The sequence below is a fragment of the Lynx rufus genome, unplaced genomic scaffold (genome assembly GCF_022079265.1).
Source record: "Lynx rufus isolate CCGP_SWC_20201006 ecotype Redwood Valley unplaced genomic scaffold, mLynRuf1.p SCAF_4, whole genome shotgun sequence".
In the NCBI taxonomy this organism is placed as follows: Eukaryota; Metazoa; Chordata; class Mammalia; order Carnivora; family Felidae; genus Lynx; species Lynx rufus.
The window spans coordinates 43,306,118-43,330,544 of NW_025814856.1; the positions used below are offsets into that span (position 1 = coordinate 43,306,118).

General features: G+C 39.3%; 1 protein-coding gene across 1 annotated transcript in view; it reads left to right on the plus strand.

The window, feature by feature from the left end:
• Positions 1-24,427, plus strand: part of CNTN6 (contactin 6) — a 180,502-nt gene that overhangs the window by 94,755 nt on the left and 61,320 nt on the right. The window contains exons 7-9 of the mRNA XM_047096510.1: positions 1,572-1,708; positions 3,193-3,322; positions 5,308-5,458. Coding sequence (XP_046952466.1) covers positions 1,572-1,708; positions 3,193-3,322; positions 5,308-5,458 — 418 coding nt within the window. The remainder of the gene's footprint in view (positions 1-1,571; positions 1,709-3,192; positions 3,323-5,307; positions 5,459-24,427) is intronic.

Sequence of the window (24,427 nt, forward strand, 5' to 3'; positions counted from 1 at the left end):
TCAGGGAAATACAAATCAAAACCACACTCAGGTATCACCTCACGCCAGTCAGAGTGGCCAAAATGAACAAATCAGGAGACTACAGATGCTGGAGAGGATGTGGAGAAACGGGAACCCTCTTGCACTGTTGGTGGGAATGCAAATTGGTGCAGCCGCTCTGGAAAGCAGTGTGGAGGTTCCTCAGAAAATTAAAAATAGACCTACCCTATGACCCAGCAATAGCACTGCTAGGAATTTACCCAAGGGATACAGGAGTACTGATGCATAGGGGCACTTGTACCCCAATGTTCATAGCAGCACTCTCAACAATAGCCAAATTATGGAAAGAGCCTAAATGTCCATCAACTGATGAATGGATAAAGAAATTGTGGTTTATATACACAATGGAATACTACGTGGCAATGAGAAAAAATGAAATATGGCCTTTTGTAGCAACGTGGATGGAACTGGAGAGTGTGATGCTAAGTGAAATAAGCCATACAGAGAAAGACAGATACCATATGGTTTCACTCTTATGTGGATCCTGAGAAACTTAACAGGAACCCATGGGGGAGGGGAAGGAAAAAAAAAAAAAAAAAAGGACGTTAGAGTGGGCGAGAGCCAAAGCATAAGAGACTGTTGAAAACTGAGAACAAACTGAGGGTTGATGGGGGGTGGGAGGGAGGGGCGGGTGGGTGATGGGTATTGAGGAGGGCACCTTTTGGGATGAGCACTGGGTGTTGTATGGAAACCAATTTGTCAATAAACTTCATATATAAAAAAAAAAAAAAAAAAAAAGAAAGAACATTTAATTTACACCCCACCTGTTTCTATGAATTATAGTAAGGATAATACCACCTGACACCTAAATAACACTTTAACATTAATTAAACCAGTTTTTTTTGTTTGTTTGTTTTTTTTTTTTTTTTTTTTTTTTTTTTTTTTTTTTTTGCCTCAGTACAATGTAGAACTTGGTCATATTTCAGAATAAGGTTTTGGATAATGGATGCCCAGGATTAAATTTAGGTGCTGAGCTTAAATAAAACTCGAAAGTTCTCATTTCCTATCAAGAGTTTTATGTTGGGGAAAAAAATTGGAATCTAATCCTCCTAAAATGTGATAAGGCTCATATTTGAATTGTGCTTCAAGCTATTGAATTGTAATTATGTCTGATATAGATAAACTTCCTTTTAGTTAGTTCAAACCAAATATAATCATGGGCCTTTGCTCACAGTGGGTTCTGATTTAGTATACATTTTCTAACTTGACCTATGTACTAATATTTACCATGAAATTATTCTCTGGCCTTGTTCTGCATTTGGACGTTTTCCTACAACTCCCAAGTTGCTATAAAGGGACATCACAATGACAAATGGCAAACATTTATCTTATGCCGAAGGACCACTGATATTTACAAGATTTCTGTTGTTCCACATTGAGGCTTCTACATTTCCCTTCCCTCAATCGTGTGTTTTCAGTACAATTGGGCCCAGTTAGCTTTGTCCTTCTGCTTTCTATAGTCCTTGGAATGTTGCGCAATGTTTTGGATAATTGACTTGCCAAGTAGTTGTTCTTATCTGTTTTTGAAACAGCCCCACCAGAATGGGAACAAAAAATCCAAAATACTTACCTGTCTATCTATGACAGTTTGTTTTGGGAATGCAAAGCTAGTGGAAAGCCAAATCCTTGGTACACTTGGTTAAAGAATGGTGAACGCCTCACTCCAGAGGTAAGCAACTATGTTGATATTAAAATTTCACCTAATCTCCTAGGGAAATTTTTTTACTACCAGTAACAGCTAATGTTTATGGGATGCTTAGTAGGTGCTAGGAAAGGCAGTATACTCCTCACATACACTAATTTATATAATACTTAAATAAGCTCAAAGTAGCTATTAATATTATCCCCATTTTTCAAATGAAAAAATTAAGGGTAGAGAGGACAACTTGCATAAGGTCACACACTACTCAGTGATAGATCCATATTCAGATATCATCATCACCATCACCGTCTTAATTAACATCCACCAAACTGTTGTATGAGCCTGGTCCTATGTAAATATTTTTCCATGCGTTTTTTGGTATCCTCATGACAATTTTATGAGAGAGATGCTGGTATTATTTCTTCCATAGATGAAGAAAATTGGTTTCAGACAGGTTAGGTCACTTGTCCAAAGTCACACAGTAGCTAGTAAATATTAGAATTTGTTCTAAACATAATCTGATTACGGAATCCAAGCTCTTAAACATTAACCACTATCTGGCTTTTACAAAAACTAATGATTCTAAACCCATAGGATGTGGAGAACTGAGGTAATTATCCACATTTTTCAACTTGGAGCATACTTTATTGTACAGTATACTGAAAATGAGACAAAATTGGCTCCCCCCCCATCACATTATCCAAATAATTGTGTTAATTCTCCCTTTTACTTTGCACTTGTAGGCACAGCTTGGGCCACAAAGAACATCTAGTGTTTAGAAGATGAAAATAATGCTCTTCTTTGTTTTGGTTTTAGTGAAATTTTCTTCCTGAATGCCTTTTTGCATAGAACATTTTCTGTTTCTTCCAGCCTACTTTCATTATCCTTAAAGGATGGTAATAGGTATACTGAAATATTTTTTTAAAATTATATTTGCTCTATTAAGCTATTTCATTATGTGCACTCAAAATTGTATTTCTCTACTCCAAATGGGACTCTGTAACAGATTTGGCTGTTTCAGCATACTATGGTAGGCTTCAGAAAAGGGGAATTTAGCTCCTCCAATTAGAACTACCAAGCCATCACATTTCAGGTCTTTGGGAGACCTTATGATGGAAAGCCAAGGATATTTCTAATCATTATATTCATGTCTAACATTATTATTAGCCATATTTCCTGAAATAATTGGAAGGCTAGAATCATCCAAATTATTTTATATACCATATAACAGAGTTAACATACATTCTATGCAGACAATGCCAATTTTCAAAGAAATGAGAGAACGTACAATATACTAACTACTAAAATTATAGGAAGGATATTTCTTTTTTTAACTTCAAAAAGCTGCTCAGAATCTTACAGTATATTAAGCTCCATCTTCATAAACATCAGTTCTCATGCACCAAAATATCATATATTGTAGAAATGTACCAATGTTTAATAGTGTATTCTGGTTAAGAGAGTGCCTACATTAACACACTAACATCTTTATGTGGCTTTTCTTTTATTAGGAAAGAATTCAAATAGAAAACGGGACACTTGTCATAACTATGCTGAATGTGTCAGATTCTGGTGTCTACCAGTGTGCTGCAGAAAACAAATATCAGATAATTTATGCAAATGCAGAATTGAGAGTATTAGGTAAGTCATTCATTTATAACCGAAAAATTCAAAATGACATTTTAGTGAGCTATGATTATACATAGTATCAACCCAAGTTTTCTGTAAATTAGAGATTGCTTTCCTTTGAAATAATGGGAAATGTCTAAATTAACTATAAAAAAAAGGCAGGGTGAAAATCATTATTCTGCTTGAGCAATACATTAGTGCTTCCAGAGAAGTCTGCTGTTGAGTACATCCAAGCCAGAACAAGGGTCCTCCAAAGCTGATCGTAGCACATGTTTTGAGTACAACTCAAAATTATCCTTTAGGAGTGTTTCAACTGCTAACAAACAAAAAAATAGGAAAAGAAAATCTCAATTTATAGTGATTTAAGCAGGTATTTATTTTATCTTTTAACAAGAATTTCAGGAGTGGTAACTGAACCACAGCACCGTGATTGATAATATTATCCTTTAAATTTTCCCTCATGCTTGTAGCCTTGAGGGAGTGACTGCTCTAGCTACAGGAATAAAACCCATACTTAAGGGAGAAGGAGAGGGAAGGGACAAAAGTGACCAAATCTATCCCTCTCATTAGAAAATACAAAATTTCTGTGCATCCTTACAGTAAAATCATTTTATGACAATGGCTAGAACCCTGTCACAAGACCACCCAGACCTCAAGCAAAGCTGGGCAGATGAGTCCTTGTAGTAGAAATTTTGGGATAGAAGCAGTTCAAGAATGTTATTCTCAGTGGTGTGTGTTACAACAAATAACCCACCAGTCTCTTTTGTCACAAAGTTTTCTTAATGGTAGGAAGAAATGGAATGAGAGAGGAAGGATCAAGCAAAGAGACAAGGTTTCATAAGCTTATGGACAATGGCCATTGATTTGTTTATTCTTTCAATCACTACTATTTATTGAAAAGTTATTGTGTACTAAGTAGTAAAGATATAATTATCAATACTTAAGTGATCTTTACTTTCATAGAACCTATAGTTTCACTGAGGAAAAAAAGCTAAATTTTAAAATATGATTATTATAGTGAATAACTGAGAAGGTGTTATCAGACTTCATGACAAGCTGAAAATAACCTAAATTGAGGATGTTTTCTTGAAGCCTGAGATCCGTAGAAAAAGCATGCACAAGTCAGTAAAGAGAAGCAATACTTTAAATGCCCAGAAACAAGAGACCATGGCATATCTCAAGGAATTTCAGCCCACTTAGACTTCAGGCTAGGAGTGAGGATTGGACACATGGCTTCCCACATTCATGAAGCTGGAAAGACTCAGATACATCCAGGCAGTCTAATAATTTCTCACCCTCATGAATTGGTATTTGTTCAACATTTATTGAGTGGGGACAAAGTTGAAACTGACATTTAAAAAAAAAAATCTGCTCAGCTTGCCTGCTTCTACCGAAGGCAGAGTATTTCCATTTAGCTGGTGAAAGGCTTGCCTGAATAAATCTGACAAAGTGATAGAGTATTTCTGCTTTATTTCAGTGATATTTTATATTTCCCATTTAGGATCATTACCTTGACTGGAAGAGATTTAATGATTTCCCTAATCAAGGTTAAAATCTCTTCTTCTCTCTCTTATGGGACCACCTTCACCCTCTTTGTTGTAAACACGATTTAGAATGTGGCTCTTTGTAACTTGGTTCTTCCCCTGCTCTGATTGCCCTTTGTTATTTCAATGACTAGAACCAAAACAAAAATAAATTACATTTATTGAACACATACTTTGTGCCAGGCACTATGCTAGAGTTCTTTACAGATGTTATCTCATTTAATCTCCTCAGTAAATTTCTGAAGTAATTATCTGTTGTCAACTTCATTTTTCAAATGAAAATAGAACTCCAAGATGCTAAATTGGTAACTTGTCCCAGAACAACCTGAGCAGAATAGCTTGAAAAAAGCCCTGCATGTTAACCTTAAATCCTGTCTCGTATACTACACCATCAGGTTACCACGTGTTAATTAAGTGACTAACTTAACAATTTGGTTTTAATGTTGTTTTTAGCCTCAGCTCCTGATTTCTCTAAAAATCCTCTTAAAAAAACTTCAGTTGTACAAGTTGGTGGGGATATCACTATCGAATGCAAACCAACTGCTTTTCCTAGGGCAGCTATCTCCTGGAAAAGAGGAATGGAGAGCCTGAGACAGAGCAAAAGGTAAATAGATCTCTTTTGTTTTATATTTTGAGATATTTTGCCATATAACGTCTTCCAAATCTAAGTCTTCTAAATCCTCTCCCTTAGGGTAAGCTTACAACTAGGTACTCACAGATACCAAACATTTTCACATGGCAGCAAAAACTAAAGAATCTTACAAACTTAAGACCTATTTGTATAATTTTGCTGCAACATATTTAGTGCATGCACTTATAATAGACATATTTTAAAAAATCCTTTAAGACCTTTTTTTCTATATTCAGCTTGCAGCTTCTTCCTGACCCAGCCTGCTGAGAAATCAGTGAGAAGAGCATTACATAAAAGAGAAAGACACTTATACTCACACACCTGGTGTTGTGGTTTTTAAATAGTCACACAGGTGTTCGCCCCATGACAAAATGAATTCTCCACATGAAAAAAAAATGTAGAGAGGTTCCTGTAGAGAAAGAAAAGAGGTTTCCTTCTGTTCTAGATGTGATTGAGAAATCCTGGATCAGCACTGGCATGTTTTCTATGAGAGTTTAGACAGAGCAAAACGTGTTTTTCTCTACTTAGAATAAATTTTGCTGCATTGTACTATAGAACCTTGTATACCTAGGGACAACTAGGCAATATGTGTGGCTCTATTGGAATGACCCATGCGTGTTACCGTGTGACCAGATGTGCAGTGGAATACTACCCTGCATGAGCCACTGTGCTGAACATAGGAAAATGTTTCAGTGAGCTATTTGTCAGATCATATGTGTCACTAACTCATATGCGTAGCCTACTAGTCCAGTAACATAAATGAACAAGACAGGCCATGTAAAAAAAAGGACAGGGGCACCTGGGTGGCTTAGTCAGTTAAGTGTCCCACTTCAGCTCAGGTCATGATGTCATGGTTTGTGGGTTCGAGCCCCACGTCAGGCTCTGTGCTGGCAGCTCAGAGTCTGGAGCCTGCTTCAGATTCTGTGTCTCCCTCTCTCTCTGCCCCTCCTCAGCTGGCACCCTGTCTCTCTCTTTCTCTCAAAAAATAAACATTAAAAAACGTGTATAAGAAAAGAAAAAGGACAGCTGAAGCATGATGTATGATAAGATATGGAGATATGGTGGTTGCCAGAGTATAAGACAGGTCTGGAGAGTGAATTCTACACCAAAACCAGATAGTCACTCCCAGTTTAGGTAGACATTTTTTTGTGGGAAGATAGAACTTGAGACAGGGTTGTAGAACTTCAAACATTTCCAGAAAAACTAGAAATCTGGGTTTTGGCGTTGAATCTTCTGAGCCAGTAAAAATGTCATAGGCTGGAGGCAGGGATGCCATTTTTATTTCTGATCTAGGACTGCCTTTGTAGTCAAGAGAGAGAGAAAAGGGGGTTAAAACAAACAAGAAGTGCAGGTGGTATAGAGTGCTATCAGGGTTATATCTGGAGCCTTGAAGACGCTCTCCTGACGTGACAAGATAGACAAGATAAAGACCTTTCCAGGGCCCTCTCATTCCTTGCTGTCCCCTGTCTCCAGTGGTCTCTATAGCCCTACACTGAAGCTTTTCCCAGGACAGGGATTTTGTCAAATCTGTCTGTGCATGCCCTGTGCCTTTGGTATAGAACCTAAACTCAATAAATATCTGTGGAACGAATGAATGTGTCAAAAAGGATGAATATGTAAGACGTCACCAGCTTTAGGGAAAAGCTCTTCTGGACAAGATGCCTTGAGACATAAGAGCAGAAGCTTCGAAGCCAAGGGGAAAAGATTGATGAAGGGGAAATCTGTTTCCCTAGCCCTGACTGGGCTCCTTCCTCTGTGTAGACTGCCTAGGAGATCACTGCAGGTATTCTCAACAGCTTTGGATGTGGATTCCTTTTAAATGATTCCTCTTCTGTTTCAGATTCTGTGTCTCCTTCTCTCTCTGCCCCTCCCCCGTTCATGCTCTGTCTCTCTCTGTCCCAAAAATAAATAAAAAACATTGAAAAAAAAAATTTTTTTTTAAAAAGGGGCGCCTGGGTGGCGCAGTCGGTTAAGCGTCCGACTTCAGCCAGGTCACGATCTCGCGGTCCGTGAGTTCGAGCCCCGCGTCAGGCTCTGGGCTGATGGCTCGGAGCCTGGAGCCTGTTTCCGATTCTGTGTCTCCCTCTCTCTCTGCCCCTCCCCCGTTCATGCTCTGTCTCTCTCTGTCCCAAAAATAAATAAAAAACATTGAAAAAAAAAATTTAAATGATTCCTCTTTGATTCCTAAAACCTAGTTGAGGTTCGAAGACACTGCTGTAGAATTAGAAAACTCAAGAGATACCAAAGTATCAAATGCAGCACTTTGTACTGAGAGTCTGGACAAATTGATTACTTCATTTCCTAAAGTGACTCAAAGTCCTCACATAAGGAGCAGGAATGAGTGTTGTTTACTTTCTATAAACGTTAAACACTTAAGCACCATGCATGTGGGGAGGAGAAAGAGAAGGAAGAATATTTGAATAAAGTAAGGAAATGAGAGGAAAACAAAAGGTTTGAGGGAAACTGCTTTGAAACGACTTTTCAGGTTTATGTTTTGTTTTGTCCCATCTAGAATGAATTTGGGACCTTTTCATCTTTTGAATAATCACTAAGAGCATATCAGAATAAGCATTGTCTCACTAGAATTAATTTTTTTAATGTTTATATTTATTTTTGAGACAGAGCAAGACAGAGCATTGAGTGACAGGGGAGTGCAGAGTGCAGGGAGAGGGAGATACAGAATCTGAAGTAGGCCCCAGGCTCTGAGCTGTTAGCATAGAGCCCAACTTGGGGCTCAAACTCTCAACCACAAGATCATGACCTGAGATGAAGTCAGACGCTCATACGACTGAGCCACCCAGGCACCCCGTGTCTCACTTTAATTAAAGGAGTGATCTGTGTGATTTCTATTCACAGATGGTTCTTCTCTAATTTCGTTCTCTCATTGCTATAGGACTTCATTATAGGTTTCAATAAAAAGAAACAAAAAGAATTTTCTCCTGAGCACACATCTTAAAAAATTGAAAAAATAAATAAATAAATCTGAGCCGCAGAAGTACATAGTAATTACAGAGGTGTATCTCTGCCAGTTCTAGATTACCTTAAGCAGTAATTTGCAAAGGTCATACAACTATCCATGAGACTTTGTGTCTCTGCATGATCCCTGTCCTGTCCCTACTTCTATTGCCTTCTGACCTGACTGGTTTCATTGAGTGCATGGCTTCATGCTGCTTTTTGGGAAATACTGCATCTGTGTTTTTATTTGTGTTGACTTAATGGGTTTTTTCTAGTCTCATCATAGGGATTTCCAAAGAAGTTGAAGGTAAAAATTAGAGAAGGAAGGAACAAACGAAGGAAGGAAGGAGAGTAGGAAGGAGTTTTACAGAGCTAGATCCTAAATTCAAAGACAAAAACACTGAATCCCAGTGTACATTTTGAAATGCCATGCCAGACTGCTTATTTCACTTCAGGAGAAACAGAAATATAATTCCTACCCTTTCATACCTCTGTTAAAACATGACACAGTTGTACACATAGAAAGGTTTAAAAAGCCACATATGGACAACAACTTAAATGTTTACAATGATCCCAAGTAGGAATAGTTTTTAGTTCTTGACCTGTGTGGGAAAATGCACATTTTTACTTTCTGTTATAAAACTTGTATACGGTGCTGTCTCCTTTGAAATTTCATTGTCACTAACTCTTGCTTCCAGTAAAGTGTAACTACCTAGAGATGGTTGAAAGGACTCTAAAGAAGCCTATTCAAAGTAATCTTACTGTATTGCCTACTTATAAAAAAATGGTGGCAATATATATATTTTGACACTTTCCTCTACTCTTACATGAAATGAGACAGCATACATCACCTATATAGTAAGTGATAAAGCTTAGACTCTATGCCAAGTTGCCCATCTCTGTTTCCAGGTCTATTCCACTCAACAGGTAACAGAGAGCATACTTGATTCTTCATTTTTGGAATGGCTGTTATTACATGATTTAACCTACTTTCACGTGTTGGTAATTCAGATCAAGCAAGAATTCTAAATATAATTAATATGTTTCTTATTGGCCTGTGTGCTTCAGTTGAAGTCTTGACTCTTTTACGATTTCTGTCTTTGTAAGTACTTGTATTCATGGCAGACTGTCCAAGTAGAAAAGTTTTCCTACATCTGAAAATAGATAGATGGCATTACAGTCCACAGGCTTCCTGGTTTCCTGCTGGGAATGTATGGTCTTAAGACATCTACTTCATTCTTTTTGGAGCTACAAGTCATTTAGCAGTAACACCTAAACTGAACAGAAGCAGAGGTACATTCCTGTGGTGAAAACGGGGATGTATTGCAAAGAATCCTGCATTGGGAATTAGAAAATGGGGATTTTGGGGTGCTTGGGTGGCTCCGTCGGTTGGGTGACTGCATTCACTCAGGTCATGATCTCACAGATGGTGAGTTCGAGCCCCGTGTTGGGTTCTGTACTGACAGCTCAGAGCCTGGAGCCTGCTTTGAATTCTGTGTCTCCCTCTCTCTCTGCCCCTCTCCCACTCATTCTCTCTCTTTCAAAAATAAACATTAAAAACTTAAAAATAACAACAACAACAAAAAGAAAACGGGGATTTTGGTCCCAGTTCTGTCACTGATGAGTGCCCTGACCTTGTATAAAACCACTAGCATATTCTCTCTCTCTCGCTCTCTTTTTTTCCTTTGAGGTGACTGTTCTCTGGATTTATTTAAGGTGAACTACAATCAAAACAACTTTAAGAAACATTAAACCCTATACCCATGTAGTGACTGCCAGAATAGGGTTTATATATTAGAAATAGAAATAGAAATCAATGCAAAACATTAGTGTGCCAGGTTAAAATTGCAGCTGCTATCATACTTATAATTTTCTATATATTGCGCTGGTTTCCTCAGGTGGCCAAGCGATTGAGCCAGACATGGTGATTGCTTTAAATTGTTCGAAACAGCTAAAATGATCTCATTGGATGGATTCAGAGGTTAGAGAGCCCTAGCAGCCACACTGTAGCACCACAGCGTGGTGAGAACCACTGTTTCCTTTACCATTATATGCCCAGCACCCAGCTCAAACCTGGGACATAATAGACATTCAATAAATATTTTCTGTGTTGCTAAATCAATGAAAGGTAACATTTACTTTGGGTTGTTCGTATCCGCCTGACTTAAGACATTTTGCATTTAAACCAAAAACGTACTTAATAATTAATAGGCCCATGATGTGTTCATTCAGTCTGTAAATATTTAATGAGCACCTATTTTGTTCCAAACACTGGACTAGGTGTGGTGGGTAAAATGTTAAGCGAGTCAAATATGTGACACATAATATCCTTTCGTAAGAAAGTGTTTGTCTTTGAAGTTATTGGGAGTCAGAGGATCTGGGTTCAAGTCCCAACCCTACCTCTCATGTAGTTGATAACTTCTAGCAAGTCATTTAACTTCACTAGTCCTCACTTAGAGAAAATAGTACTTGTCTCTCCCACATGGTTCTATGAGACTCAGTTGGTGGTATCTGTGGAAAGGCTGGGTGATCTCTATACTCTACTGCTATTGGGTGCATTTATTGCTGTTATCCTAATCTTCATGCAAATCCTAGTTACACATTCTTACCTCTACCAGCCAGGGTAAAAACCACAAAGGTATCTCTGCAAGGCATTCTGAGGCAACTGAGGGAATCAATTTCACATCGGCTAAGTTTGAGTAATCGCTTCTTTTTTTTTCCTCATGGATCCACTTAGCAAGTGAACTGACAGAAATCAAAGGCCTAGATTTATTTATCTCCTTGTGCTCAGCGACTGCTGGCTATCTGCTCAGGGATCACCTCGTAAATTTAATAGGAAATGTTAACCTGCTGGACAGACAGCTCAAAGTTGTCCTCTGACAGGCAGCATTAAATACAGTGCCTAAACCACCTGGGATTTGGTCAGAGTGTGCATAAAATCTCTGAACAATAAAAATAAAGGGATAGAATGTTTTCCCATTATTGAAATATAATTGAATTAATAAATAATCCACCACATTTCTTCATTCTTCTAAAAAACAAAAGGAAAGAAAAACACACATTTCTCTCTCATTTCCTAAGATAAAATAAAATAAAGCAAAAGAAAACAAAATAAAATCCTGTTATATAGCAGACAAATGGTCATTAATAATGAAAATAACCATTTTAAACACTTTCTATAAGTCAGGCATTATATCAGATACATTATATATCTTAAAATTAAAGTACACTTTTTTCATATGCAGATACATTCCTGAGGAACAAAGTTGTCACATAGTTACATATGGTTACTTTTCTACTATCTTTACCCGGGTAATCTCAAAGAGCTGAATAAAAAGATACTTGGAGATTCACTGACTATCAAACTGAAAAGTAGAGGTTCTAGCCCTTGGCAGTTGGTCTTAGGATGTTTTTATATTTCCCAGACTTGATATCAGAGGACTGGTGAACTCCTAGAACCAATTTTATTACCTCTATCCACTTGGGGTTGGAAAGGGGGGGGCAGGGAGAGAGGGAGAGAGGGGGGAGAGAGAGGGAGAGAGAGAGAGAGAGGGAAGGAGGGAGGGAGAGTTACAAACAGACCTCACATCCATGAATTTTGTGTGCTTTATTCTCTAATATTGATACTCTGAAACCCTGTGTGGCCCTGGGCCCTTGACACAGTACATATACCTTTTGGGAACATATGAATCCCTTAGATAGCATGGAATCTAGTAATGGAGTTTATTCAGTATTTTTGCCTTCGAGCCCCAAACCTGGCAGGCCCACTTCCAACTGCATAGCGCTCCAATGCCCTGAGCTCTCCCTCTTAACACAGTAGTCCTTTGTGAGGAAGTGCTGGGCGGGGGAAGGGGGGAAGTCAAAAATGGCAGTGAATGAGTAGGAAAGAGGAAGTAGAGATGAGTGAGTAGGAGATGAAGAGAAAGAAGGGTAAGAGAAACAGGGTATTCTCTGTGCCAAGAAAGAATCAGTGGTTCTTGAGCAAGTAGTGTCATCTTTCTTCTCTTCATGAGCAAAAAGAGTACCCTTGGGAGGATCTACTTGAAAGCCCTTAGCGTAGTGACACAGAAGATGAACAGAATAAAAATTACAGTTTGTCTTCATTCCACTCTTTGCTAAACTAGCTAGACAGAGTAGTTCCTTTGGTTACATAGGCCATTGCCCAACATTTTGCCACCATTCTGCTTTTCCCAGGAGCCTTTTTCCAACCATCTCACCTTGTGGGTTATCACCTAATGGGGGTCTGTCCGCCTGGATGCAAGAGAGCCAGTGATATGATGCCTCCTTCCTGTTTGACCCTTCTCTATGTATCTTTCAATGTCTCCTTTCTCTATCACCACTTTACCTTATTCCTTTACCTTTATCCTCAAGTGCTCAACCTTCATAAAATATCCCCTCCACACAAGTCTATTCAGTGCAACTTTAACAAGAATGTTGTCACCAGCACACAGGCTTTTCTATCTCTTCCTCCTCCTTGCAAAGCTTCCTAATGGAACAAGCAAATAAACCTAATTTTATTTCGTATCACCAACTACTTAATGTAATAGTGCTTAGTACATCAGGTAGCATGAGTATCAAATAGGCAAATGAACCATATGTTCCCATGTTTAAGGAAGAATGACAGTCTGCATAATGCCAGGCTTATTACAATCTCCCTTCTGTGCTCCTTCTATGTAATAAAATTTTAAATTGTTCCTACTCAACTCCTGAGAGCCTTGTTAAGGTGAGCCTTTCCAAGGGAATACATGCTAAAGATGTCAAGAGCCATCTGATACTCTTGCCTCTGTCACGCAAAGATTTAACAAGCTGAAATCCTGTGCGCCCCTGTCAGTCTTGCCCTCATTTTTTTCCCTCTTGCCATCCAATCCTTCTTTCTTTATCCCCACTGGCCTCTACCGATCCGGTGCACTGACCCTTCAGCAGAGTGCGTGTGAAACCACCTGCCTGCCATGGTCAGAGAAAGCTCTGGTTCATTAAAGATGTAAAGCCTGCCTTTAAACTCAGCCTGCCCAGCTGAGTGTGCTCTGTTTTACACCACTGCCTTGGGTTAGACTCTTACTGGTCTGGTTCCCTATTTGAAATGTTTTAATGATGGGTAACACCATCCTGTAGCTTTAAACCAAGGGCAAATATGACCAAGCAAAAAAGTTCCCCAAATAAAGAGCACCTTATATTCTTGCACCGTACCTTATGTCGAAAAATATATAAGATCCATTGTAGAGTTTTAATTTGTAGTCTGTATCAATAGGCTTCAAACTTGATCATGCATAAGAACCTTGTGGAAAATGCAGATCCCAGAGCCATGTCCAAGATTTTCAGTCCGTGGGTATGAAACGGGACTGAGGAATCTGCATTTTTATTGTAAGTTCACGCCCTCTGCTCTGAGGAGAAGCTGAGACTTTTGAACATCCCCTAGAGAAACACTGGTTTGATGCAAACATACTGCTTGAGAAATAGAAACTTCATTGTATCTCCTTTCCCCCCAGAACTTTGCTTCCTATTTAAAGTGCTTGATTCTTTGTCTTATCTCACTGCCAAGGAGATAGAAGTCCTTAGTTCAGTTGCTGTTTGGAAACATGAATACAATTGGCCATGGAATGGTATCCACTTACTTCAGTGCGTGCTTCTAATTTCTGAGTGACATTTATATCCTCCAAAATTTACATAAATATTCAGCAGCAATAATTTTATAGGAAGAAAAGGTCAGTTATTAGTGCAATTTACACAAATGACCTTTTGTTCTTAGTTTGACGTTTGTGGAAAGAAGTGATTACTTGATGTGCTTAAAATACAACGCTACTTACTTAGAAATGAAATGGTTGCTCTACAGGTATTTGTTACACCCACACCTTTTCATCCATGCTGGTGGACATCTAGAACGTAAATCAATAGAAATAAATGGGATGGATAGAATTGCTGTCTTGTAGAAATTATGATCCAGTTGAAGAAATAAAAGCCCAACCAACTGTGTGAAAGTCAGTCTTGTTAATATCTTCACAATGAAGAGTGAGGCTTGTCAGAGCATTTTTTTTTTTTTTTAGTCACTGGCTATTATTTCCCATTTTCCTTTGTCTTTTTTTTCTTTTTTTCCCATAGAATTGTTTTTGTTGTTGTTGTTTTGTTTTGTTTTGTTTTTGGCAGGGAAGGTGTTCTTGTTTTGTTTCCAAAGGAAGCTAATGCTAGAGCCCATTTCATAAAACAGCTAATAGTGAACCAATCTGACTAATGTCCAAGAGGGAGACCCAGAGCCCCTCTCAATGCCCCGCCCAGTTGCCCTCAGCCATAAGCTGCCTTCCTTCCAGCAGCCCGTAGTGTGCCCTGAGAAGCCCCTATATTTCCTGAGAGCACAGTTAGAGAATTGCTGATTTGGAGTGACAAATCTGATTCTCAAGTGTGACTTGTCAAACTATTCATTTATTTATACGCACAGTTGCAAACCACTTTGACAGGCCTTGTGAAAAAATTCTGGGTTTATAAATTTGAATGAGCTCCGAGTCTTGTGGGGGAAGCAGACAGGTCAATAGCTCCAGTGCAACGGGGTGTGTGTTATCACAGACAAAAGATGGTGAGGACTGACTCAGCTTACAGCCTTTCAGAAAAGGCCTCAGCAGGTTGGAGGGACATGAACTGGCCCTTGAAGTGTAGGGAGGAACTTTTCCTAGAAAACAAAGGTGCGGAGAACAGGTTGATTATGTGTCTGTCTTACCGCGTACACAGTGTCACACATGATGCCGGTTGAAAGGTTTGGATATACACCTACCTTCCTCCTTGCAGGAGATAATTCCTGCACGTACAGACACAAATCATTTTGAGAGCCATCCAATGGTTGACTCTTTGCCTGCTTAGGGATGCTTAGGTATACTTAAATATACACATTTTTGTTTTCCTTCTAAGGTTAAATTAACAAATACAGTCAGAAATCCGGCTTTCTCGTCGTTGACCCTGAGTCTCCTCAAATAATAACAATACTAGTACTAGTAATAACATCAACTTATGGAGTACCTATCATGGGTGGGTAGTGTGTTGGGATGTTAGAGACATCATTTCATTTACTTTTAAAAGATGCCTATGAGGGGTGTGTTATTTATATTTTTTAGGTGGTTAGAACTAAGGCTTAGCGAAGTTAAACATCACAGCTAAAGTTACACACTTTTAAGTCATAGAAATACGTTCACTTCCAGGAAGATCTGACTCCATTTTTCTGTGTAATCTTCAGTACCACCATGTAGGCCTTTAGTTAGTTTTCCGATGTAACGCAGTGTCCATCTGTGGAGCCAAAAGCAGAACGTCATACTATATACATTACTTACTCATTTTTTTTTTTAGTTAAGACTAAAACTCTTCTAAAAACAGTGATATATACAGTCACATTCTAATTTTCTATCAATAAAAGGTATAGAATAAGTCTGTATGTTGTTGCATTAGATGGAGTCTTAATTCACACCAATAAAATAAAATAAATCAGTCCTCTTAATGGCTTAGCCTCCTCTATCTACAATATTCAAATGATTCAAATGACTGATTAGATTCTTTAAATTTTATTTTTTTTAATTTACATCCAAATTAGCATATAGTGCAACAATGATTTCAGGAGTAGATTCCTTAATGCCCCTTACCCATTTAGCCCATCCCTCCCTCCCACAACCTCTCCAGTAACCCTCTGTTTGTTCTCCATATTTAAGAGTCTCTTCTGTTTTGTCCCCTTCCCTGTTTTTATATTATTTTTGCTTCCCTTCCTTGATGTTCATCTGTGTTCTAAAGTCCTCATGTGAGTGAAGTTGTATGATATTTGTCTTTCTCTAACTGATTAATTTCGCTTAGCATAATACCCACTAGTTCTACCCACATAGTTGCAAATGGCAAGATTTCACTCTTTGTTTTTTTTTTTTTTTTGAAACCGGTTTTCTAAATTGCTTTCTTTTATTATTATTTTTTTTTAATTTTTATTTTTATTTATTTTTTTTCTTTTTTTTTTTATTTTATATATATGAAATTTATTGACAAATTGGTTTCCATACAACACCCAGTGCTCATCCCAAAAGGTGCCCTCCTCAATACCCATCACCCACCCGCCCCTCCCTCCCACCCCCCATCAACCCTCAGTTTGTTCTCAGTTTTTAACAGTCTCTTATGCTTTGGCTCTCTCGCACTCTAACCTCTTTTTTTTTCCTCCTTCCTCTCCCCCATGGGTTTCTGTTAAGTTTCTCAGGATCCACATAACAGTGAAAACATATGGTATCTGTCTTTCTCTGTATGGCTTATTTCACTTAGCATCACACTCTCCAGTTCCATCCACGTTGCTACAAAAGGCCATATTTCATTTTTTCTCATTGCCACATAGTATTCCATTGTATATATATACCACAATTTCTTTATCCATTCATCAGTTGATGGACATTTAGGCTCTTTCCATAATTTGGCTATTGTTGAGAGTGCTGCTATGAACATTGGGGTACAAGTGCCCCTATGCATCAGTACTCCTGTATCCCTTGGATAAATTCCTAGCAGTGCTATTGCTGGGTCATAGGGTAGGTCTATTTTTAATTTTCTGAGGAACCTCCACACTGCTTTCCAGAGCGGCTGCACCAATTTGCATTCCCACCAACAGTGCAAGAGGGTTCCCGTTTCTCCACATCCTCTCCAGCATCTATAGTCTCCTGATTTGTTCATTTTGGCCACTCTGACTGGCGTGAGGTGATACCTGAGTGTGGTTTTGATTTGTATTTCCCTGATAAGGAGCGATGCTGAACATCTTTTCATGTGCCTGTTGGCCATCTGGATGTCTTCTTTAGAGAAGTGTCTATTCATGTTTTCTGCCCATTTCTTCACTGGGTTATTTGTTTTTCGGGTGTGGAGTTTGGTGAGCTCTTTATAGATTTTAGATACTAGCCCTTTGTCCGATATGTCATTTGCAAATATCTTTTCCCATTCCGTTGGTTGCCTTTTAGTTTTGTTGGTTGTTTCCTTTGCTGTGCAGAAGCTTTTTATCTTCATAAGGTCCCAGTAATCCACTTTTGCTTTTAATTCCCTTGCCTTTGGGGATGTGTCGAGTAAGAGATTGCTACGGCTGAGGTCAGAGAGGTCTTTTCCTGCTTTCTCCTCTAAGGTTCTGATGGTTTCCTGTCTCACATTTAGGTCCTTTATCCATTTTGAGTTTATTTTTGTGAAAGGTGTGAGAAAGTGGTCTAGTTTCAACCTTCTGCATGTTGCTGTCCAGTTCTCCCAGCACCATTTGTTAAAGAGGCTGTCTTTTTTCCATTGGATGTTCTTTCCTGCTTTGTCAAAGATGAGTTGGCCATACGTTTGTGGGTCTAGTTCTGGGGTTTCTATTCTATTCCATTGGTCTGTGTGTCTGTTTTTGTGCCAATACCATGCTGTCTTGATGATGACAGCTTTGTAGTAGAGGCTAAAGTCTGGGATTGTGATGCCTCCTGCTTTGGTCTTCTTCTTCAAAATTCCTTTGGCTATTCGGGGCCTTTTGTGGTTCCATATGAATTTTAGAATTGCTTGTTCTAGTTTCGAGAAGAATGCTGGTGCAATTTTGATTGGGATTGCATTGAATGTGTAGATAGCTTTGGGTAGTATTGACATTTTGACAATATTTATTTTTCCAATACATGAGCAGGGAATGTCTTTCCATTTCTTTAAATCTTCTTCAATTACCTTCATAAGCTTTCTATAGTTTTCAGCATACAGATCCTTTACATCTTTGGTTAGATTTATTCCTAGGTATTTTATGCTTCTTGGTGCAATTGTGAATGGGATCAGTTTCTTTATTTGTCTTTCTGTGGCTTCATTGTTAGTGTATAAGAATGCAACTGATTTCTGTACATTGATTTTGTATCCTGCAACTTTGCTGAATTCATGTTTCAGTTCTAGCAGACTTTTGGTGGAGTCTATCGGATTTTCCATGTATAATATCATGTCATCTGCAAAAAGCGAAAGCTTGACTTCATCTTTGCCAATTTTGATGCCTTTGATTTCCTTTTGTTGTCTGATTGCTGATGCTAGAACTTCCAGCACTATGTTAAACAACAACGGTGAGAGTGGGCATCCCTGTCGTGTTCCTGATCTCAGGGAAAAAGCTCTCAGTTTTTCCCCGTTGAGGATGATGTTAGCTGTGGGCTTTTCATAAATGGCTTTTATGATCTTTAAGTATGTTCCTTCTATCCCGACTTTCTCAAGGGTTTTTATTAAGAAAGGGTGCTGGATTTTGTCAAATGCCTTTTCTGCATCGATTGACAGGATCATATGGTTCTTCTCTTTTTTTTTTGTTAATGTGATGTATCACGTTGATTGATTTGCGAATGTTGAACCAGCCCTGCATCCCAGGAATGAATCCCACTTGATCATGGTGAATAATTCTTTTTATATGCTGTTGAATTCGATTTGCTAGTATCTTATTGAGAATTTTGGCATCCATATTCATCAGGGATATTGGCCTGTAGTTCTCTTTTTTTACTGGGTCTCTGTCTGGTTTAGGAATCAAAGTAATACTGGCTTCATAGAATGAGTCTGGAAGTTTTCCTTCCCTTTCTATTTCTTGGAATAGCTTGAGAAGGATAGGTATTATCTCTGCTTTAAACGTCTGGTAGAACTCCCCTGGGAAGCCATCTGGTCCTGGACTCTTATTTGTTGGGAGATTTTTGATAACCGATTCAATTTCTTCGCTGGTTATGGGTCTGTTCAAGCTTTCTATTTCCTCCTGATTGAGTTTTGGAAAAGTGTGGGTGTTCAGGAATTTGTCCATTTCTTCCAGGTTGTCCAATTTGTTGGCATATAATTTTTCATAGTATTCCCTGATAATTGTTTGTATCTCTGAGGGATTGGTTGTAATAATTCCATTTTCATTCATGATTTTATCTATTTGGGTCATCTCCCTTTTCTTTTTGAGAAGCCTGGCTAGCGGTTTGTCAATTTTGTTTATTTTTTCAAAAAACCAACTCTTGGGGCGCCTGGGTGGCGCAGTCGGTTAAGCGTCCGACTTCAGACAGGTCACGATCTCGCGGTCCGGGAGTTCGAGCCCCGCGTCGGGCTCTGGGCTGATGGCTCAGAGCCTGGAGCCTGTTTCCGATTCTGTGTCTCCCTCTCTCTCTGCCCCTCCCCCGTTCATGCTCTGTCTCTCTCTGTCCCAAAAATAAATAAACGTTAAAAAATAAAAAGTTTAAAAAAAAAAAAAACCAACTCTTGGTTTCGTTGATCTGCTCTACAGTTTTTTTAGATTCTATGTTGTTTATTTCTGCTCTGATCTTTATTATTTCTCTTCTTCTGCTGGGTTTAGGCTGCCTTTGCTGTTCTGCTTCTATTTCCTTTAGGTGTGCTGTTAGATTTTGTATTTGGGATTTTTCTTGTTTCTTGAGATAGGCCTGGATTGCAATGTACTTTCCTCTCAGGACTGCCTTCGCTGCGTCCCAAAGCGTTTGGATTGTTGTATTTTCATTTTCGTTTGTTTCCATATATTTTTTGATTTCTTCTCTAATTGCCTGGTTGACCCACTCATTTGTTAGTAGGGTGTTCTTTAACCTCCATGCTTTTGGAGGTTTTCCAGACTTTTTCCTGTGGTTGATTTCAAGCTTCATAGCATTGTGGTCTGAAAGTATGCATGGTATAATTTCAATTCTTGTAAACTTATGAAGGGCTGTTTTGTGACCCAGTATATGATCTATCTTGGAGAATGTTCCATGTGCACTCGAGAAGAAAGTATATTCTGTTGCTTTGGGATGCAGAGTTCTAAATATATCTGTCAAGTCCATCTGATCCAGTGTCTCATTCAGGGCCCTTGTTTCTTTATTGACCGTGTGTCTAGATGATCTATCCATTTCTGTAAGTGGGGTGTTAAAGTCCCCAGCAATTACCACATTCTTATCAATAAGGTTGCTTCTGTTTATGAGTAATTGTTTTATATATTTGGGGGCTCCGGTATTCGGCGCATAGACATTTATAATTGTTAGCTCTTCCTGATGGATAGACCCTGTAACTATTATATAATGTCCTTCTTCATCTCTTGTTACAGCCTTTAATTTAAAGTCTAGTTTGTCTGATATAAGTATGGCTACTCCAGCTTTCTTTTGGCTTCCAGTAGCATGATAAATAGTTCTCCATCCCCTCACTCTCAATCTAAAGGTGTCCTCAGGTCTAAAATGAGTCTCTTGTAGACAGCAAATAGATGGGTCTTGTTTTTTTATCCATTCTGATACCCTATGTCTTTTGGTTGGCGCATTTAATCCATTTACATTCAGTGTTATTATAGAAAGATACGGCTTTAGAGTCATTGTGATGTCTGTATGTTTTATGCTTGTAGTGATGTCTCTGGTACTTTGTCTCACAGGGTCCCCCTTAGGATCTCTTGTAGGGCTGGTTTAGTGGTGACAAATTCCTTCAGTTTTTGTTTGTTTGGGAAGACCTTTATCTCTCCTTCTATTCTAAATGACAGACTTGCTGGATAAAGGATTCTCGGCTGCATATTTTTTCTGTCTAGCACACTGAAAATCTCGTGCCAATTCTTTCTGGCCTGCCAAGTTTCAAAAGAGAGATCAGTCACGAGTCTTATAGGTCTCCCTTTATATGTGAGGGCACGTTTACCCCTTGCTGCTTTCAGAATTTTCTCTTTATCCTTGTATTTTGCCAGTTTCACTATGATATGTCGTGCAGAAGATCGATTCAAGTTACGTCTGAAGGGAGTTCTCTGTGCCTCTTGGATTTCAATGCCTTTTTCCTTCCCCAGTTCAGGGAAGTTCTCAGCTATGATTTCTTCAAGTACCCCTTCAGCACCTTTCCCTCTGTCTTCCTCCTCTGGGATACCAATTATGCGTATATTATTTCTTTTTAGTGTATCACTTAGTTCTCTAATTTTCCCCTCATACTCCTGGATTTTTTTCTCTCTCTTTTTCTCAGCTTCCTCTTTTTCCATAACTTTATCTTCTAGTTCACCTATTCTCTCCTCTGCCTCTTCCATCCGAGCCGTGGTGGTTTGCATTTTGTTTTGCATTTCCTTTAAAGCGTTTTTCAGCTCCTCGTGACTGTTCCTTAGTCCCTTGATCTCTGTAGCAAGAGATTCTCTGCTGTCCTGTATACTTTTTTCCAGCCCAGCGATTAATTTTATGACTATTATTCTAAATTCACTTTCTGTTATATTATTTAAATCCTTTTTGATCAGCTCGTTAGCTGTTGTTATTTCCTGGAGATTCTTCTGAGGGGAATTCTTCCGCTTGGTCATTTTGGATAGTCCCTGGTGTGGTGAGGGCCTGCAGGGCACTTCCCCTGTGCTGTGGTGTATAACTGGAGTTGGTGGGCGGGGCCGCAGTCAGTCCTGATGTCTGCCCCCAGCCCACCGCTGGGGCCACAGTCAGACTGGTGTGTGCCTTCTCTTCCCCTCTCCTAGGGGCGGGATTCACTGTGGGGTGGCGTGGCCCATCTGGGCTACTTGCACACTGCCAGGCTTGTGATGCTGGGGATCTGGCGTATTAGCTGGGGTAGGAAGGCAAGGTGCACGGCGGCAGGGAGGGCAGGCTTAGCTCGCTTCTCCTTAGGTGATCCACTTCAGGAGGGGCCCCTCTTCCGTGGGCCTCTCGTCTGCACTTGGGTCCGGTGACTCCGTTCTGCTAATCCTCTGGCGGTTTTCTGGGTTATTTAGGCAGGTGTAGGTGGAATCTAAGTGATCAGCAGGACGCGCGGTGAGCCCAGCTTCCTCCTACGCCGCCAACTTCCTGCCGAGTCAAGATTTCACTCTTTGGATTGCCGTGTAATACTCCATTGTGTGTGTGTGTGTGTGTGTGTGTGTGTGTGTGAGTATGTATACACCACATCTTCTTTATCCATTCATCCATCGATGGACATTTGAGCTCTTTCCATAATTTGGCTATTGTTGATAGTGCTGCTATAAACATTGGGATGTATGTGTCCCTTCAAAACAGCATCCCTGTATCCCTTGGATAAATACCTAGTAGTGCAATTGCTGGGTCGTAGGGTAGTTCTAGTTTTAATTTTTTGAGGAACCTCCATCCTGTTTTCCAGAATGGCTGCACCAGCTGGCATTCCCACAATCAGTGCAAAAGAGATCCTCTTTCTCCACATCCTTGCCAACATCTGTTGTTGCCTGAGTTGTTAATGTTAGCCATTCTGACAGGTGTGAGGTGGTATCTCATTGTGGTTTTGCTTTGTATTTCCCTGATGATGAGTGATGTTGTGCTTTTTTTCAAGTGTCAGTTGGCCATCTGGATGTCTTCTTTGGAGAAGTGTCTATTCATGTCTTTTGCCCTTTTCTTCACTGGATTATTTGTTTTTTGGGTGTTGAGTTGGATAAGTTCTTTATAGATTTTGGATACTAACCTTTTATCTGATATGTCATTTGCAAATATCTTCTCCCATTCTGTCGGTTGCCTTTTAGTTTTGATGATTGTTTCCTTCACTGTTCAGAAACCTTTTATTTTGATGAGGTCCCAATAGTTCATTTTTGCCTTTGTTTCCCTTGCCTCTGGAGATGTGTTGAGTAAGAAGTTGCTGCGGCCAAGATGAAAGAGGTTTTTTCCTGCTTTCTCCTCGAGGATTTTGATGGCTTCCTGTCTTACATTGAGGTCTTTCATCCATTTTGAGTTTATTTTTGTGTATGGTGTAAGAAAGTGGTCCAGGTTCATTTTTCTGCATGTCGCTGTCCAGTTTTCCCAGCACCACTTGCTGAAGAGACTGTCTTTATTCCATTGGATATTCTTTCCTGCTTTGTCAAAGATTAGCTGGCCATACGTTTGTGGGTCCATTTCTGGGTTCTCTATTCTGTTCCATTGATCTGAGTGTCTGTTTCGTGCCAGACTGATTAAATTGTTAATTTAACATACAATATAATTTTTGGTGACATATAGGCATAGATATGCAAATTTGGTAAATAAGGATAAACTCCCTAAGGTCCATGAGGGACTTGATCTAGATATGTAATTATGTATTACAATTAAGAAGAAGATATAATTAGAGTTAGCAGACACGGAGTCACATCTAAGTTGGTATCCCATCCTCAGCCATGTTTGTAAGTTTGGTTCTGTAAACTCTGAGGAATACAATAGTTCAGTAGCCAGAAAGGAACCAGAATTGGAGATTCCATTCGCATCTACCACCAAAACCACATTCAGGACAGCAGGCGAAAACATTTCCCAGATATATTACCTTCTGAAATCGCTGAAGGACAGAGATAGAGTGAATTTTTTTCTTTTCGTGTATTTGTTGTTGAGAGACAGAGCAAGAGCAGAGGAGGGCCTGAGAGAGAGAGAGAGAGAGAGAGAGAGAGAGAGAGAGAGACTCCAAAGCAGGCTCCATGCTCTGAGCTGTCAGCACAGAGCCTGACATGGGACTTGAACCCACGAATGGTGAGATCGTGACCTGAGCCAAAGTTGGACGCGTAGCTGACTGAGCTACCCAGATGCCCCAGAGGTAGAGTGAAAAGGGAAATAATAATAAATGTCCCAGCCCAAATTCCTCTCTTGCTATGCTTGAGGGAAACCAAGGACCTCAGGGGTAAAATTCCAGGTTTAAGGTCACCTGGCTGTACCTGAATCTCATCTGTCTCAAAGTATGCTTCAGATACAACTTTACATTTGCAAACTTTCAAAGTCTTGAGATCCCACAATAGGCTCATCATCATATATGTAATGAAAGTATAATCAAAATGTCCTGGCAATGTTTGAACTTTCATTCTGCACAGCTCTTTCTGTTTCATTGTGTTTTCAATTGATTCTCCTCTACTTATTTTATGAGCATACTTTTTTTTAAAAAATGCCTTTTAAGTCCTGTGTTCACAAACTTTTTTTGTCCTTTGTCAACTTTATAATTTCCCATGTCTTCTTTTGCTCTGCTTCGGTTGTGAGGCACGTTAGCATATGAATCTGTATTAATTCTCTTTTGTGTTTTCTCCAGCATCCCAAAATACTTCAGCAAATGGAGACACTTTTCTTTCTCTTTCCTTCTCCTCTACTGAACAGCCTCTTTCACTGGATTAATTTA